This window comes from Marmota flaviventris, chromosome 6 (assembly GCF_047511675.1).
Source record: "Marmota flaviventris isolate mMarFla1 chromosome 6, mMarFla1.hap1, whole genome shotgun sequence".
In the NCBI taxonomy this organism is placed as follows: domain Eukaryota; kingdom Metazoa; phylum Chordata; class Mammalia; order Rodentia; family Sciuridae; genus Marmota; species Marmota flaviventris.
In genome coordinates this window covers 5,996,959-6,016,797 of record NC_092503.1, presented here as the reverse complement: position 1 = coordinate 6,016,797, position 19,839 = coordinate 5,996,959, and the positions used below count along the sequence as shown (strand labels likewise).

The 19,839-nt window shown below is 43.5% G+C and overlaps 1 protein-coding gene across 5 annotated transcripts in view; it reads right to left on the bottom strand.

Moving 5' to 3' along the window:
• Positions 1-19,839, bottom strand: part of Prkn (parkin RBR E3 ubiquitin protein ligase) — a 1,231,972-nt gene that overhangs the window by 777,009 nt on the left and 435,124 nt on the right. For all 5 annotated transcript variants that reach the window (XM_071612868.1, XM_027939482.2, XM_071612867.1 and 2 more), the window contains one exon: positions 6,878-6,996. In XM_071612868.1, coding sequence (XP_071468969.1) covers positions 6,878-6,996 — 119 coding nt within the window. The remainder of the gene's footprint in view (positions 1-6,877; positions 6,997-19,839) is intronic.

Genomic DNA, 19,839 nt, shown 5'->3' with positions numbered 1-19,839 from the left:
ACTACAACTATAATAAGGCCAAAGAAAATCTTACTATTGTGAAATATTATGCATATGACAAGGTAGACATTGCTGTAGCAAAGACAGCGTCAGGGGGGCGGCTGAAGCCACCCGCAGCCCTGTTCAACAACATTTTGCTTATTTCCTAAACAACTTTACATTTGCACATGACATTTTTTCTTATCTCCTAAACAATTTTATATTTATATGTAACATTTCATTTAGTTCAATAGACAACTTTATATTTTTCGTTTTTTTCTTATAAACTGACACATGTCCATATTAATGTAGCTATAGCAAAAACGGAAATGAGTCTTTTTCAACTGGCATCAATTCACATATTGGTATCTTTGTCCGTCTAATCGAAATGCTTTTGGTTCACTAGTGATCATGAGGAGTTCTCCAGAAACAAGAGCTCCATCTGGTGAAGGGCTGTACTACCCTCACATGGGGTGTCAGCATCACCCCCAGGGCTCCCAGGTTTTTCCTAGACCCCACCCCCATGAGTAGGACCTACTTATGCAAAAAGGAAAAAGACATTCGCTGTGTATCTGAAATGCAAATGTAGGTGAACTCCTTTCGTGTCACGCTAACTCTGGCACTCCTACCCAGAATCCTGGGTGCCAGAGTGACGCTGGGCACACCCCTTCCCAGTCAGAGGCCCAAGGCTCCCAGATTCCCACACAGCCTCCCCCAGCTTCCTCCAGGTCCACCCTTCCTGAGCTGTGTGTCCCACCATCCCCCTCTCATCTAGGGCTCTCCCACTCCAACCTCAGTGCTGGAAGCTCTGGGAGTCATTAAAACCATCCAGTTTTCCTGAAAGTTAAAGTCATAGAGCAAAAAAAAAAAACCAGCCGTGCCCGACATGTGTACCTACGCAGGGTGCTGAATGAAGATCCTCTCACCAAGGCCAAATCTCCAAAGGGTCAACTTGCCTGATATAATTTATTTGATTGTTTATAAAGTATCTACCTTGATAGTTGGTGCTCTGAGCTGTTCAGATCCCACAGTGCACTCTGATGTATCTTCTGTCTTTGCCTAGCAGAGGGGACCCTCTACTTGTCACCAACTGGAATGGAGCTGGGGCAAGGACCAAAGAGAGCACATCCAGGCAAAGTGGAAAGAGTGGGCATCTGAAGAGGGAGGAGGGATCAGGAGGGAGCCTGCGGCCAAGCAGAGTCCCCAGGCAGAGCAGATGGCAGGAGAGGGGGCTGCTCTCACCCAGTCCTGCACGACTTTGCTCTTAGCCCTGCCCCAGGGCTGCAGGACAGATCCGCCTGCCTTTAGCTCCCTAAACCTGAGCTGGCAGAGGAGAATCCACATGCAGGCTGTATTCTTTCTGGGCCTGACATGATAACACAAAGCAAAACTACATTGCAGGATCCTCACCATCAAGACATCCAGAATATTCTTTACAAAAATTAAATAACTTGCAAGGAATACTCTAGAAAACCTGAAAGGCTGGCAAGAAAATCTATAACAAGCATGGAGGAGAGTAAGCCATACTAGGGCAAAAATGCCCTATGCTAATACTAGAGAGTAAGTTAGATATATCCTAAGACTTCAATTCATTACGTAGATGTGAGAGCAGGTTTTGACAATAAGAGAAGTAAGTTGACTTCTGACCAACAATTAATCTGTAACAAATATTAAGTTTAGAAATGATTATACATTTAGACTATATTTCTTAATAAATTTCCTCACATAAATTGTGCCTAATCTATAAACCAATTTTAAACAAAATCCATCATGCCAGGCATTTTACATCTTATTCTATTTATTGCCCCATTTCTCATCAGAAACCTTTTAGCTTTAATGCTATTCCAAGGCAGAGTATCTCATTAGAGTGGCAAAGATAAAGTTCTTTTTGAGATAAAGTAATTATAGTGATTGTAGAGGGGAAAAAATCATCCAAACTCCTTGGCTGCAGTAATCTCCTGGCTTCTGATTAATTTTAAGACTAATAAACTAAGTGCAAACAAAAAGATGTTAGTGTGGATAACACTGGGTACCTGGAGCTGGTGCTGAGAGATTAGCAACCTGCAAAATTCATCAGAACTGGGGTCCTGCAGGACTTTGCTCCCAGGCACACATTCCAAAGCAAAACTCTGCATTTCTCTCTCAGTTCACCTCCATGTCCTTCCATCTTCTAATGATGACTAGATTCAAGAACTTAACTTTCCTCCATGTGTACCTTGACTCTATTTTAAGTCTGTTTCCAGTTAGAAGGACCAAACCAGTTAGTTTCTTTCCATGGCAGAGCTTAGTTTTCTCGAAGAGGCCCAGGTCATCTAGAATTCAGCAGTGACTGGTGATGATGGGGGAAGGGGAGGACACCCTTCTAGGATTGGGGGAGCACAGTGAGATCAGGACCCAGTGAGAGCAGTCTGCAGGGTGAGGAGCAACTGTCAGAATGATTCCCAGGGACGGACGCCAGGCCATCAGCACCCAGGCTAACTAAACCTCCAGTCCAGTGAGACCATCACAGCCACAGGTCTAATGGTGTTCTGTTGACATCAACAGGCGCTTAGAGAAGTCTCTGAGTGAAACAGTGAAGTGGGTTATTTTAAGTGCTCCTCTCACTGCTCAAGAACACAGTCAGAAACATACAGCCACATACAAGCACCCCAGGTGTGTCCAGCCCTGTCTCAGGTGGGCAGCCTTAGCGCCAGTGCTCGCCATGCTTCTTCCCTCAGCCAGTTTCTCCCCTGCCTGCCAGTGAGCACTCACTTTTCTAAAGGCTATTTTGATCTAGGTGGAACCCTGGTCAAGATCACCATGAAATAAAGAAGACATTTGGATCTGGAAACAGAAGAGGAACTGGTGGGCAAGATGATTCTCAACTCACCCTTGAGGTCAGGTCCAACTTCAGACTCAAAGAAACCATGGGGATGGGAATAGGACGTCCATCTTCCCTGCCAACTTATTATGAGCATCACATCACACAGGGGATGCGGTTCTAACTATAGCACCACGTGGGAGAGGCAGCTCATCATTGCTATGTGTACTATTTAAATAAAGTTGAGGAAACAGTGGCATTATGAATGAACCCCCAACCACCAGGATGTAGGAGGGGACCACACAGACATGAGATGCACGGAGCTGGCTGCAACCTGCTTTCTCCAGATGAGAAGGAAAAAAATTGTGTTTTTCAAAAATGGTTCAAGTGGCTAAGGAGGTTCCAATTTTTCTCCTTAGGTATAAAACTCTCTTTGCAGACATTCAAATAAACCACATACCACTCCACTGTAACTAGTCACCCACCTAAAATCCTATATTCTCTTTTATATTTTCATGACCAGAAAATTATGTAAGTTATTGATCTTCATAAAGATCTAGAAAATGAAACCCAAGAGTTGCCCATCTTCTGCATAGAAATCATTCCCCTTGGCAAAATCCAGCACTCCTCCATGGCTGCCAAGCCTAAGCTTGCAGGCTAATCAGCAATGTGACTGGCCAGCAGCTCCTCAGGGGTCCTATCAGGAGGTTCTACTGAGTGTGTGGTTTTTCTTGTTATTATTTGAACAGGCATTTCTATAACAAAATATTGAAATGTCTGATCTTCTGCTATGTGCAAGTTTACTACCTCTGGTAACTACTAAAAATATGGATTAATTCTCTTTAAATCATGTTTATTCCATTTTTCCTGAATCTTTAAATGTATGTATTTTTTTCCCAAGAGTATTCTTGAGTGACATTTTAAGTACAAAGGAAGTAGTTAGATAATAGAACATTGATTACTGGATTTGTATAGTAAGCAACATATCCTACAAAAGGTCAAGGTTTTGGAAAAATGAAGAGAATTGTTTGTTTTTTACTCTTGGCTCAATTATTATTTAACCTGTAACTCTGGGCTCTTTACTTAAACTAAAAGAGTCTCTTTGTTTAAAACATTGCATAATACTATCTACTTTGCAGGTCTATCACGCAAATTAGAGACAAATACAATAATATAGAGGTAAGGCAGGGAATAATACATCACAACAAACACATAATCATTACTAGGACTGATATGATTATAAAATGCCACACAGAATTCCTGAAGGGTGTGGCACCTATGGAATCAAGGTGTGAAGGTTCAAATACAATTGTCACTCATTCAACATGGTGGCTCTGTGCCCTGCGAAGGGAAGGCCCCATATGAGGGGTGGAAATACTGCAGACAGATCAGGCAGGCGCACAGGCACTGCAGGGCGTGCTCAGCAGGGAATGGATGACTGCACCATGACACTGAGGATTCGCAGCTCAGGGTACGGAGTGACAGGAGAGGCCACATAGTTCCCGGACAACGTAAGAGAGGGGTCAGTGATGCGCAGAGTAGGAAACAGTGTGACAGTGTGAAGGGAATAAAAGTTTAAGGTTAAATATCAAAAGTGGAACAGTCTGGGAATGGAATAAATCACAGGGGGTCATAGGATGGCCATCTGAGGTGAGGTGCTGAGACCACTGGTCTACCAATGGGACACCCTTCCCTGGAAGTGCTGGTCCTGGTGAATAGGTGCCTGACTTAATCTCAAGGTGACTCTATTCTAATCTGGTAATGATAGTGACTCTGCATTAATAGGGGTGAAGGGGGAGGGGAAAGTGTTGGCCAGACCTGGCTTCCACACTGCAGGACGGAGAGTCACACACGTGCATTCCTGTGCGTGAATGAGGATAACAGAACATTGATAATCAAGTCCTCTCTACGTATGAGCGAACCTCACAACAAGGAAGAAACAGATACTGTTATGCCAGTGAGCAGTCCAAGTTGACCCAGCAAGGAGGAGGAAGCAGGGCTCTCGGGCTGCCTCCAGGGTCATCTTTGTAAGCTCACCTCACACGTGTCCCCACGACAGCCACCTTTCCTGGTGCCTGTCCCCTTCCAGGCTCAGCTCAACACCTGGGATTAACGTGCCACCTAGTCCCTACAAAGCTCTACTTTGGTTGCATATATTGAGACAAACGTTGCAGGGGCTTTCTTTGTGTTTTTCTATCCCCGCTGCTCGTGGAGTATAGTATTAAATGAAAATATCTCTTGATTCAAAAAATAAAAAAGAACCAGCTGCAATGAGTCCCACCTCACAGCTCCCCAACATCTGGCAGGCAGCAAGGTCCAGGTATTGGCCTCCTCCTCTTCCTCCACTGTGACACTGCCCCTCAATGCCCACATCTGATGGGAGACTGTATCTCCTGTCTTATCCCTGTGGATATTTGGGTATATGGCCCTTAATGTAAACATATCCACACAGCAAAAAAGGGCAAAACCCTTCTACAGCTTGTAAAGTGAGAGGGGATAGTCTGGGTCCAAATTCCTGGCCAACGCTAACACGCTCCTGTTTTCTTAGACTAATGACTGAAGCTTTGAAGCCTCATTCTTCTCAAATCTAAAACGGGGGGCAATAATAGTACAATAGAACTTAACCAGAGTTTTTCTGTGAAATGATTAAATGAGGTCACTTATGAAAAACTTAGCATGGAGTTCCACACTAACTTGTTGGTGCTGTTTGTTTTAAGAATTCACCAGGAAGTTAGAGTAGGTCATATCTACCCTCTAGAACACTGGGATGTGACTGCAGATCAGAACGGGAAAGAGACAGGCCATCCTTTTGGAAAAGGCAGAGGAGAGGAGCAGCTTGAAGGAAATCTTGTGCTGGACCCAGGCCAGCACTTCTGCCTGGAGGATGCACTCAGTGTCCAATGACAACCTGGAAAGAGAGGCCCCTGCAACTGCTCGGGTGAGACCTGGCCTCTGCTCACCCGCGCTTCCTAGGTGGGCTTCCCTGTGTGGCTGCAATGTGGCGTCACAGGAAGACCCCCCATCGCACTTTTAGTGGCGCTGCCATGTCCTCGGCTGGTGGCAATGCATCTGTGACTCCTCCTCTAGGAGGTCTCTCTCGAGGTCTTCTATTACCCATCGTCCCTACTCTGGCCTTGGCTCCTCACTGCCTGCAGAGTGAAACCAGAACGCTCTGCCTTTGTGGGGTCTCCCCAGGCTGGGATGATCACCCCCATGGGAGCCCTCAGTGCCCCAGCACTGAGTCCTTTGCACTCTTCTCTGTGCTCACACACCTGTGCTGGCCAGACTTGCCACGCGCTGCCCACTGCCGCATCTGCATCACCTGCCACGTCCCTCACATCTCATCACAGGTCAGCAAAGCTCTTCCCCTGGGCCAGAGAGTGGGTAATTCAGGCTCTGCAGGCTGTCCAGCCTGTGTCCCAACGTGCAGAAATGGGTGGGTCTGAGTCCTGAACAAATTTTATTATTTATGGACAATGGGACTGAAATCTCATGGAATGTTCATGGGCCACACAGTATTTTTCATCTTTTGATTTTCCCCAACCATTTAAAAATGCAAAAGTAACTCCTGGCTCAGGGGCTGCACCTGAAACAAGCAGCAGGCCACAGCAGACCTTTGTTGGGACCTCTGCTGACCATGATCCTTAACTTCCTTTTTCACTTTTTTTTATTGAGGTGTAACTTACAGTTAGTGACCTTCTGTGCATTGATCTTTAGTGCAGAGTCTGTTGGACCTGGAGCATGGATGAAGCCACTCAGGCATCGTGCAGCTCCAGATGCAAAACCTTTCCAGAACCACAGAGGCCCCTCCTTGCAGGGTCTCATCTAAAACCCAGCCCCACCAACGCCCAGCCCCTTCTGTTACAAAAGCAGTCTCCACACTGCCTTTCGGTGGGAGAATGACTGGGCACCACCAGTAGAGAGAAATGCGAAGGCAAAGCTTTATGTTAAAATGAAGCTTCAAGTCATAAGCTGTGACAAACACCCAGAAGAGTGCCTTATTTTCAGCAGTGGGCGACTCGTGCTGACAAACAGTGAGGGGCAGCTCGCCAGTCGCCCCTGTGCTGGCAGTCCCGTGGTGGCACTGCTCGTCCTTACCTGGGCCAAGGTGAGCGTGGCTTGCCTGCAGGTGCCACACCGAACCCGGAGCTTCCCCGGCTGCACCCCTTGACAGGGGCCTTTGCAGTACACATAAAAGCTGTTGTAGGTTGGTCTACCTGTGGGCAAAAGCAGAGGAAGTAGCCGTCAGTGCCAAATCCAAACTGAAACCAGTTCTCTTCATCAGCTTGTTAGAGGAAGGTTTTAAAACTAACTCTTCAGGGACATTTTGAAACATTTTTGGAATAAATATACCAATGAGGAGATGATAATTAAATCTAGAAAATTTAGTTTTATGCTCAAATGAGTGAAAATCTTTTCTTTTCCTTGCCAATGGTTCTATGACTTACTCAATAAAGTAAGCAACCTGCAGCCAGGAGAGGGGCCAACTCTGTTTGCAGCACAGTGAAAGGAAACGCGCTCTTTGCCGCTCATGTTTGAAAGGGGGACAGGGAGTGCAGAGATCACGGTTCCTGAATTCTATTTCATGCTTCTGAACACAGTTATGAAGGCTCCAGCCTTTTCCTTTTAAAAACTTTATCTGCATAAACAAAACAGCCCATTTCTCATGATATGTGTGATAGGATCACGCTAGCTGGTTTTCCAAGGAACTTGCCAAAACTCAGACACACATTAAATGAGAGCCCTGAACCCTGGGGAGCTCCACAGTTCCAGCAGCCATGGGTAGAAATGGGTGCTCTGCATTTCATTAATACTCCCTCTAGCCAGATAAGTGCCATTCAAATAGTATAGTTTCAAGAGCAAAAGGTGAATGGAAAAGCGGATTCAATAATTAAACATCTCTGATCATTTCTCTAGAATGTCAACATGCAGGGATTATGTTACTCCTTCAATTAGGAGAATCCTTTAGGATGGTCTCATACTTGGATATCTGAGGACAACTAACTTTATTCAGAAGCACTGATCAATAAAATAATAGTCTTTCTAAATTTCTAAGTTTCTACAATTACTTAGTAGTTATTTCTTCTAATCCTTACCTGTTGCTGGGGAGGGGGAGTAGCAGGAGGCAGGTGGTGTCACATGACATGACCTGGCATAATAGTTTATTTAAAATTTTATTGGTATCATCAGAAGCATCTATAAATAATTAGCATTTCTTATGATTATGAATGAGAAAACAGCCTCCCAAATGCATATGGTCTACTCAAACAGATAGTACAGATACAATGAGAAATCAACAGAAGTTTCTGGAGTCCTATGCAGTTCTATTTGTTTCCCTAATTTATTGGAAAAAGACTACGTATACATTTTGGATTGCTATTTGTTTAACCACCTTTACCAATAATGCAGGTGATAAAACTTTGTGAAATATAAGATACAATAAAGATGTCAAGTTTTACAAATTTGTGATTTATAATATATTTTATACTTATTAGTCTCCAGAGATAAATATGTAGCTTTTTTTGAAAAGAGGAAATGTACATATATGTTTACACTGATGGTAAATAATTATTTTTTAATACCTCCAGTAACATCAATGCCTGAATGGGGGAGATATCCAGGTTTATGATGTCACATTATTATTGCCAAATATAATAATTACATAAGATATATTCTTATGGTTTATATACCTTAAATGAAACATAGAACCATTATCAATGTTATATAAATAGTCATAAAATAATAAAGGACTGACTAGCAAAAGATCACAAGAACGTGACAATTTTAACTGTAGTAACAACTTGGTGAAGATGGCAGGAGCCCTTACTGCTAAAACCTTTATCAGCAATATGAACAAATCCAATTTCACAGTTTTTATAACCTACTGTGAAGGTTAAACAACAAAGAGGAGGAAGAAATAGAACAGGGGAAGCGAAGCTTTCCTAAGGGGAGTCAGGGTTTCAGGGGCCAGCACTGTGCAGAGAGGAGATGCGCAACCGCTTAGGGGAGGAAGAGAGGAAAAGGGGCGGGACCGAGGTCCTCCCCGCAGGGCAACAGCGGCCTGGGGGCCTGGGTATTATCCAGCCCAGGAGCCTGAGGCCGCTGCCAAGACTGGGAGCCCTCCCCTCCGCGCTTCGAGCTTCACTGAAGTCCTTGAGAAGTTATTCAGAAACCCTGCATGCCCACGTGTGTGCCCTAGAAGCGCGAAGCGCGGGTGACACGCCATCCATTACCCACTGCTTCCCACGGCCGGCCGCAGGGTGGGATTCATGGCCAGCCTGGGGAAGACCAAGGTCAGGCCGGTCCCCCTGCCGCTCATCCCGCTGCCGGCTGCGCTCCACCAAGCAGGGGGCCTCAGGTACACCAGAGGCCGCCCTCCCATGGCTCCCCTGCCTGTCTGGCCGCAGAACACAATTTAAACTTGGCATCCTCTGCGGCGCGCTGGCCTGGGCGCACTGGACAGGCATAAAGCCACACACCACCGGGAAGCTCCCGGGCAGCGACCCGAGGCCGAGGTTCCGCCTCGCAGATGGGGTCATCGTGGCCAGGCACCTCCAGGGCCCGAGGGCCTTCCCCTGGGCACGCAGATGTCTCCCAGAGACCCCAGGCTCCCGGACTTCTCTGTGGCTCTCCTTTCCTCTCCTAGTCCACGCTCACGCGGCAGAGCCTTCCTGACCCCAAGTCACTGGGGCAGCGCCTCCTGCTCCCCTCACTTTCTCTAATAAGTTCAAACTTAGAGAAATATTACAGAGATTGTGCCAGTCACGTCTTTCCAGTTTGTCAATTAAGAACATTTTGGCACGTTTGTTTGGGCACATCCTGTGTGTGTGTGTGTGTGTGTGTGTGTGTGTATGTGTGCGCATGCGCGCGTGCGTGCCCACATACACACACATACACACATATACTATATACTATATAGATATATATTTACTCATATACTATATACTATATATTTACACGTTTTTCAGCTAAAGCTTTTGCACTGAAGTTGTAGATGCTATGCTTCTTCATCCTAAATTGTTCAGCTCCTTAAAAGAAGAACTTTAAATAATAAAGAATATAATAGATATATTTCAACTATATACAGATCTACATCTATCTACAGATCTATATCTATCTATCTATCTATACAGAACTTCTTGCACCGTTTGGTTAGCTCAGTGGCTCTATTTGTAGGATAATCAAGCACACTTGAAGCATATTTTACAGAACTCTGTGATGGTTTACAAGCTATTGAGCCAAGAATGCTTGTGACTCTTTGACCCAACCCATTTAGGTTACACTTAGTGAAGCCTAGTGCAGCCAGCCTCTGACTACGGCAAGCTGCAGAGCGTCCCAGCCCCTCCAGAGGCAGGGTGGTGCACAGCACACCCAAACTTGACTTGACTGGGAAGCCTGTGCATCTTGGGAAACTGTATGGCTCAGGGGGAAAACATGTAAAGAAGAATTCCGAGGAAGGATGTGCAGGCTTGATCCACAGTGGGCTAACCTGCTAATGTTTGGCTCACCTTCCTCGGGAGCTCCTGGGGAGCCTGCCCAGGGGCCAGTCCTCCCCTCACACAGAGCCATCAAAGGGTGAACCTTCTACCCCACTGCTATGATGATTTTGCAAGTGAGTTCTATTGATTTCAATCAGAAGTTCGTTTTCTTTTCCTTGCAGGGAAGTTAAAAGCACAGTGAGCTGTGGCCCTCTGAGAGGCCAGGAAGGTGAGCCAGAGCACAGGGTCCATTGGTTTCTGCCATTCCTTAGCATTATAATTCTATCATCTCTAGTTTTTCTTTCCCACTTTTCTCATTGATTCTTAGTCGAATCTCTTTTCTCTTACTTTATTTTCTTGCTCTAAAAATTTGCTAAAGCATTAATACTAGCAAACTATCAAGGAAACCCCACATTTAAAAAGAAATATTTGCTTTGTCCTTTTGTAAAACAGCATAATCTTCAGATATTTATATTTTTTTTAGTATATTTTAGATAATGGGCTAAAATCCTGAAAAAATCATTTTTCGATTTTTTTATTATACTTCATTTTTGGTGCTGTGGATTGAACCCAAGGCCTTGCACATGCTAAGCAAGCCCACGCAATACCAGCCCCAATGACTCTTTAAATAAGATATAGAAATTCAGGAAAAGTCATTCTGATTCTGAGGAAAGTTTTCCATGAAACTCAGATGTTTCCATGATGGCCTGTCACAGCAAATCACGAGTTTAATTGATTGGATAATTTGTTTTCAAGGGAGATAGAGAGTAAGATGCAATATATCTTATACCTAGGTAAAATAATGTTCTGTATCAACATACTCTAACAGAGCGAAGCAGAGGCGACACAATTGATATAAACTGATATTTGTCTCACTTGAGCACATTACAATATTAAGTAGAACATCACTGCCCAGGAGAGCTTCCTGTTGATGGAAATGTCCTTCATCTGTTCCCTCTCACCTACATACACAGACTATGTGGCCATTAACTACATGTGGTTATTGAGAATTTGAAACTCAGCTAGAAATTACCCTTTTTTGTTTTATTAGTTTTAAGCAATTTCAATTTTAAAGTCTGTCTCGATAGCAGCTACCCAACTGGACAGCACAAAAATTTTAAGTGCCCCATATCTGGCCACCCTCTGGCATCAGCACTATAGACAACAAACAATGCTAAAGAGGCTCTTCTGCCACCATGAAAAATACACTGGCTCATTTTAAACTAAGCCAATAGTAATAATAGATGTTGACCAGAGAGAAGGGGAAAGGGGAGGTCTGAGTCTGAGGCACGGAGGTCAGGTAGGTGGGTTTGCGTCCTTCGCAGTGCTACAGCAGAACAGGTCTTCTATCCTGTGGTGGGCTGTTTCCTTCCCCAAGTGGATCAGCTCCTGACTTTAGCCTAGGCAGCAATCATGCCACCCCGACTCTTATGACCACCTCTGAACACTGACCTGAGATGTAAGGATGGTCACGTTCATCACTGGACTAAATGACATCTCCAGAGAGCACTAACCTTGGCACTAGAGGAAGGTCTCTAGTAAGAAAATGACCTGTGCTGAAGTTCCAGTTGGAAGAGCACTTCTTGTAAGAATTCTTTCTTGTGTGTTCCCATAAAGATATTTCTCCCTAAAAACTAATGTCTATGTGCAGGAAAGCAGACAGCTTCAGCCTGTCACCTTTAAACAATTGTCCTCTCCCATATTGACATGAAACTGTTAGTTTCAGGCTGAACATTGCACATGGAATAAATATAAAGTGCTCCACCTGGGTCCAATCAGCATGGACTTCCTGCATCACCTCTCCTGCACAGTACCTCTCCTTGGATCATAGAAAAGATGAGGATTATATCCATTTTCACGTAATGCAAATGATGGGGCAGGCTGGGGAAAAGTTCAGTGGGGCAGGTCATTTTCTTACTAGAGACTCCCTCTAGTATCAAGGTTAGCACTCCCTGGAAATGTCACTTAGTCCATTGATGAACGTGGCCGATCTTACCTCTCTCTCACTTTGTGGCCCTGAGCGCGGTGCCATAGGCCTGTCTTGCCCTATGAGTCTGCCACTCTTCCTGACCTCCTGAAGGCTTGTGATGCCTCCAGGTCCAGCACTGGCCGTCAGCGTGTTCTGCCTCTGACTTGGCAAATACTCGTCCCTTCTTCCGATGAATGCGGTCCTCCCTGTACGGAACTCTTCACTCCGTATTATGTTTCAAACAGCTAGTGAGGCTCTCTGTACTTAGTAAACAATGAGTATTTGCTAGGTCAGTAAATTCTCCTGTATTTTAAATGTTGTGAAAATTGTGGCAGGTGCAGGAGAGTGAGGGCAAAACAGGGATATAAATTAGAACAGAGTCCCGATGACCAAACAGAACACCTGGCCACAGATCCAACCTGCCGGACTAGCAGCCCGCGGTGTTGGAACAGTCATGTTTGAAATCAGTAACATCAGCACTAACTTATCACAAAAGTGACTCGTGTCCAATTCTAGGACTTGGTATAATTAAGTGTTAGGATTCATAATCTGAAAACTTATCTCTAACAAGATGCTCTACAGACAAATGACTCTCTGCTCCAATCCTTGTCCAGTACGCTGTCACAGCCAACTGAATCCATCCACACTACTCCATGCTTTTAACAAGACCTGTTCCGAACTCCCAGGGAGTAACCAAGGGGATGCTGTATTAGCCACAGCTTTCAATTACATAACCACCCATCAGGTGCATCTACTCCTAAAACGTGCTTAGCAATCCCTAAGGAGACTCTATCCTCAAAAGTTACAACTTAATTCTCCATTTTTGTGCTAGTGTTTTTGATGAATGTATCTACACAATAATTTCATCTGGTGAGGCAAAAATTGCTGATTAAATCTATTTCTTTTGCCTGAGGTGTTTTCCTCTCTTTTTTTTCCCCTTACTTTTCCTTTTTTTGGTTGTTGTTGCCAATTTGTTTTTTCATTATTCATTTTGAAAGTAATAACTAAACTTCTCATGCCAAGACAAAACTGTGGAGTTAGGCATAATATAAGGATTAGTTTTAAATGAATAACAAGATTCAAAGCCAAACAGTTGATTCTATTACTTAGTCTTCCTAAAAATGGGCAAGGGACAAGAGAGTGCCAGCAAAGACCAAGCTCTCCAGAATGTTGAGTGACAATCTAGAATTCAAATACAGATGCTGGCACCCCAGATAATTGCACAGGATTTCCTCAAAATGAGATCTCAGGATGCCTCATGACCTAAGGGGTGGCACCTCTCCGAGTTGGAACATCCGTGTCCAACACTGGTCAAACCCCAGTGTTGCCTGGTCCCACAGTGCAACTCAGTTGACTCCTGTTGCCTGCTCCATCTGCAAAGCTGAGATGATAATATCTCCTACCTCACAGGCTGTATTAAGGATTTTAAAAACAATAATACAGGTGAAGCATTTGACACAGGATCTGGCATGGGGAAGGTTCCCCACAGTTCTGTTTCTCCCCAAATTTCCAACTCAAGTTACTCCCATGTACCAGGTGGCCACTCCCTGCCTTCATAAATGTTGAGTCTTACACAGTATTTACATCTTAAGTCTATTCTAAAATTTAAGAAATAGCTGAGGTGTACATTCTTAAATAATTATTCCAAAAAATTTTTCTTACCCAACCAAATCATTTTCAATCTATTTAATGTTATAGAACATAAACCATGATGGAAAGTCCTTAAACTAATTTAAAGTTTACTGGAATCACATCGCTTTTCATGAATCACTTTTTTATTATGATGCAAGAGATACAGGTGAATTGTAGAAAAACTAGGAATGGAAATAGCAAGCAATTATATGGATCCAGTCCAATGGACACAATTTTCAAGCTGGCTAATGCAAGTAAAAAACATTAAGTCTATCTATCCAAAATAAAAATGATATTTTATTGTATGATTGCAAAATGGTACTGAAGGGGATTTAAAATGAATTCCAAAATTTCACTTAATGGCAGACTTGCCAAATTAGTGCCTATTCTTTGAAATCCAGGCTCAATAGTCATCTTTTTATAACTGAGGAAATAGAAGCTCGGGGGCTGAGTGTAGTCCCTAAGGCAGCAATGGGGGTAATCAGAGATTTGAATAGAAGTTTTCCTGATTACAAAGCACCTGCTTTGCCCCTGACCAAGTGATAATAACAATGACACAGAAGGTGGTTTCACTAAATACAGTAGGGAATTGAGTCCGGCACTGTTAGAAGTGGCACTTTAACGGGGTTGGCAATTATGGACCATGGCCAGCAATCACTAAATCTGCCCAGCTCCTGTCTTACCACCCCCACTTCCTCATTCAATCAGTGCTAAAGGTTTCATGGAAATTTCCATTAACGTTTTATAGTTCTGGCATTCAGCAAGAATGTGCAGGTAGGGTAATTACCGACGAAGCAAATGAAGTCCTGTTTTTAAGGGTTAGTACATATCCTACAAATTGGACGTTATACCAAGAAATGACAATCCATGACATGACCTAAGAATCAATAGAATTTCTTATTTATTTTTACAGAAATGATACTTTTCATGATATTTAACAAATAATTTTAAAATTTCCTTATTTAAAATTTTCTGCTAGACAAACCTGTTAAGTAAACGAATACTCGGAAGAATGGCATTAATTAGAAAATATGGCAAGCAAGGTGTGAGCCTCCACCTTCCATATTCTTCATTCCATTTCATCTACAATAGCTAACATAATGATCTTTGTATTAATGTTTTAAATATAATATTTCCCATCTTATTCTGGTGTTTTAAGTATCTTATTTTGCATTTACCAAACAATAACCACATGATCTTTTCTAGTATTGATTTCAAAAAGCCTCTGGTATATTGAGATTTTACTATGTAATAAAATAAAAGAATAATTTTTTTAGTGATACAATAATTGGTTAGAAGTGTATGGTGTTGACATCATGCCGGGGGGAAGATAAAATTATTTGTTTTTATTAATCAAGGCTGATAATATTGTGAATGATGTATGATTCTAAAAATAAGTAATAGAATAACTTTGGCTCTAAGAAAGTCTTTCAATCAAAGGTGTTTCCAACTCAAAGGGCCTCCTAGGACCCATCAAGGTCCTTGCAGGGCACCACGACCCAGCTCAGGGGCTGCCTCTCTCCTGCTCCAAATCCTCACTGCTCTCAGTTCCCTTCCAGCTGAACGTCTAGCAGCCTGAAGCATCCGTCCAGCCATCCCCACCCTGTGGTGGCTTAGTCAGCTCTCCCCAAGATGGTGAGCGCCTATGCGCAGGGCTTATGCACCACCCACCCCCACCCCTGAAGATGTGGTCCCAGGTGTATGAATACCCATCCCACTGACTGATGGAACCCTGAGGGAAGGCCAAGACGTTCACTGTGACGCGACTGTGAAAGCCCAGGAAGGCCTGGCCTGCTCTGCGTAGTACCGTCATACCTGTGCCTCCTCTGGTTTTGCCTTCCCGCAGACAAGGACAAGCGCCCAGCTTTGAGACTGTGACCGGCTCACAGGCCAGCACATATTCTTTACTACATCTATAAAAGGAAAACTAAATTTAGAGAAATTTAAAATAGAAACAGACTTCCTCATTAACAATCCATAGAAAAAAGTAAAGCCATAAATTCCTAATTTTTCAGGCAATGCCTAGCTTTCTGAGCTAATCTAAATCTTGCCTGCCTAAAGCCAAGATTTGGTTAAGGGAAGATTTGGTTAAGACTAGTGATGAGGAAGCAGGGGGTGGTCCTGAAGGTACCCACTGATTCCACCCACCAATGACATTAACACCAAATATTGACAAGACTCTCATGTGTGCATGACACTCTAGTAATAGGAGGGGAAAGTCACACAATGATCAAGACAAGCCTCAAGACAGTTTGAGAATCCAGGAGTAACACTGACAAGGATCCACCTCACCTTACAGTGCATACATTGCAGGACAGGTCCTGGTGTGCTTAGAGAGTGGACGACGGAGAGTGGACGATAAACTCAGAGTGGGATGACAACACACACTTTCATTGTGGAAATATTACATACAGAAAATCCTTTGATTCCATTTTCAGACTTGATCTAGCGTCACATTCCCACAATTCTGTATTCTGTCCAGGTACACCCACTCCTCCCTCCTGGAAGACCTCAGAAGCCCGGGGGAAGATATGTGTTCCACATCAAGTGTTTGCTCAGCATTGTGAGGCAGTGACCATGGGGACATCCCCCCTCATCCCCTGTCACAGCTTGTCTGGGGTCCCCGGGGTCACAGCATACATGCATCCCACAGAAAGCAAGGCCCTATAAGAAACTCTGAGAAAACCTTTCAACGTGTGGATGAAAAAACAGACACATTGCTTCAGGGAAGGGAAGCTTAGAACTGGGACTAGCTCAGCCCCCAGAGTCCCCTGACCTCCAGTTCTATGTCTGCACTCTTTCAACTGCATTCTCTGGAACTTGGGTACCTTGTGTCCTAGGTGACTGATCAGCACAGTCGTGCTGGACTTCAACAGCTGAAAAACCAGACGCCTAGTCGGCCTCCTCTCCACAGCCACCTCCCATCCTGCACTCAGTTCATTCTTTCTTCTCCTTCCCAGCCTCAATCGTGGCTGGGACTTCTGCAATGGTGCCCAAAGCCCAGCAAGAGCTCCTGTCCCTGTGTCCTGCTCTCCTCCTGAATCAGTATACTTCCAAATTTTTGCAGGAAGAATTATATTCTTAAAACATATTGTGTCATCACTTAAAAAAAAAAGTCCTGGGTTTAAGTTTCCTGCAGTGGTGACCTTCCATGACAAAGTGGTATGGTGACATCCAGCTCCCCAGGCAGGTGCCCAGAAGCATGCCAGGCCAGGGGCTTTACACTAAAGAATCAGTTCTGTCTCGTTTAAAGACACATTCACACTTCACGTCTTACTGCAAAATAGATCTCCATTTTTTCAGAAATATGTCATTTCTTATGACTTACCAACACAACATTCCCAGAATACGCACTGTTTACTCAGGTGATTAAAATAATAAAAACAATTGCCTTTCAGAGCTGAAGTTCTTCCTCATGGCCCATTGGGATTTGTGCCCAACCACCCTCCAAACAGTTACAGCTGCCTGTATGGCATCCTACCCAGGAAGGAAAACATAAAGTGTGCTCTCCTCCGCACCCTCAGGCCTCTGCAGCCTCAGACCAAAGTCCCCTGCACTAGGATGATCTGTAGTGACACCCAAGGAGATGCCCTCTGTGTGGGTGCTCCACCCCGCTTTCCACACTGTGGTGTGCAGAGCCAACCTCTGGTGGGTCCTCAGCACCTGGTTCATTTGGCTCACATCTGTTATTAATTTATAATGTTATATAGTGTACACCTGCTTATTTGTACAGCCATAGTTTCCTAAGGATAGAGACCCCACTTCTTTCCTTGCTGTTTCTCAGAGCTTAGGGAGCGATTCAGAAACCAATAACACCCAACCAAGTGATGGCTTCAGAGGCGGGGTGCAGGAGACACATCCTAAGTGAGCATAAAGGATTTGCCGATTTTGCTGTATTTCTACTCAACTTCAATTTCCCTGGCCACCCGACCTGCCCACATCAGTGTGATCCTCCCCTGCATTCTTTTTAGTTTCAATATTTTTTTAGTTGTCCGTGGACCTCTACTTTGTTTATATGTGGTGCTGAGAATTGAACCCAGTGGTAGGCAAGCGCTCTACCACTGAGCTACCCAGCCCTGCTCCCTTGTGTTCTTAATCCACTCTTCACAGCATTATCGTTCCTGCCACAGAAAAGCCCTCAAGCTCCACAGCACATTGGCATAGCCACAGCCATAAATTACATGAACATCTCTGTTCGCTAAGTTGACTGCACACATGAGACATACCTAAGGCAAGTATGCAGCAAGAACTAGCCACCTTGGCATTTTTATTCTACCAATATTGGTGAAATTTCACCAAGAATCATAAAACCCAGATAAAGATGTATCAAAGAAGCTACCATTAATTCAATTGCTACCATTAAACCAACATGTTGATACTTCTTTTCCTAAAACTGGTACTAATATTAGGAAACAGTTTATTTTCTCTGCCATTTGAAACGTAAGTAAATTGCAGTGTCCCCTGCCGTGTCATGGCCACCTGAGTCTCAGAGCAGGGGCCTTGTCTCTTACCCTTGTGAATGTTCCTCTCTTCCCCACACCTTCTCTGGACTACAGTAATTTCCTAAAAGGTCACTCTGCCTTAAACTTTCCAGAACCTCTCATTTCTCCAAAGTGCTTTGAGATTCATTTCCCTATGGTAAATTTTTGATCATATTGTTCTCCTTAAATATCTCCTCATTGTCTCTTGAAAATGACTCAGACACCTTTGCTTAGTGAACCTGGTACTTCCATTGCTTGCAAGGAACTTATTTTTCTAACCTCAATTTCCACTGTTGTTCTCCATGTTCAAGCTGAACTGAATCCTTGCGTGATACACTCTTCCTGTCTCTGTCAGAATGACTGACTGCATGAAACTTGGAAATCAGACAGACATAAGGCAGCCAGCCCTTAGCTGGGGAATAAAACATCACAAGGTAGAGGCCATGCAGAGGGATCCCAGGGCAGCACCAGGCCACAGAACATCCTGTGACTCTGGCTTTGTGCTGTCCAGCAATGCAGCTGCTGACCACATGGGGCTGTGGAGCACCTCAAGTGTGACCTGCTTGACTGACTGTAGTTTTATTTACATCATTTAATTTAAATTTAAATAGCCAGTTATGGTTAGTGGTTACCTGAACTTGAGCAACACAAGTCCAGGGAATGTATTTATTATTCAATATTGATTAAAGGCCCCAGGCTTGGTGAAGTGATTTCTAAATCTGTAGGTTTTTGTTCAGTACATATAGAAATAATTTCTGTCCAGTAAAACAGATAAAATAAAAAAAAGTATGGTCTGTTGGACATTTCTTTGCTAATAAATGTATCTTTGATTTCTCAGGTGCTCTTTGAATCAATCATAATATCTTATATCCCTCATTAATTAGCAGATTGAATAAAATTATTTACATGTGTTCACTTAATATTTGCTTGAGATTTAGGATTTTACCTTCTATAAATTCTACTTTAACACATTCTTATTTTTCAGGAGAGAGGAGATTGTTCAGGGTCCAGTGTGGAGCTCTCAGTGAGTACATGATAAATATTCATTTTTATTCCTTCCACTCTGTACCTGCTAACCACGTCTAAAAATATGTATGATTTCTCCCTATTTCTACCCAGTCTAACTGCCCTCCATTCCTGTCTTTTGGGGACTAGATGTATCAGCTCCTCCAGAAAGTCTTTACCAATTGCTGCATCAAATGAAAACGGAATACCTTTTAGTTAGTTACAGTTTTCTCAGGGTACTTAACTCCTTTCTAGCCTATGATATCCCATATATATTTTTAGCTACCCTACTAGACTTTCAATTTTTTTGAGGGTGAAGCCCACATTTCATTGCATTCTCCCTGGTACCAATGAATGAAAACAGTAAATATTATGCGGAGAAAATAAGCAACTTGAAACTAGTGTGGTGGTATGAGAAAGCCTTTTAGCTTGCAAAAGATGAAATTACAATAAACTGACCTTAAAATAACTTAATCTCTGTGACAATATAATGAG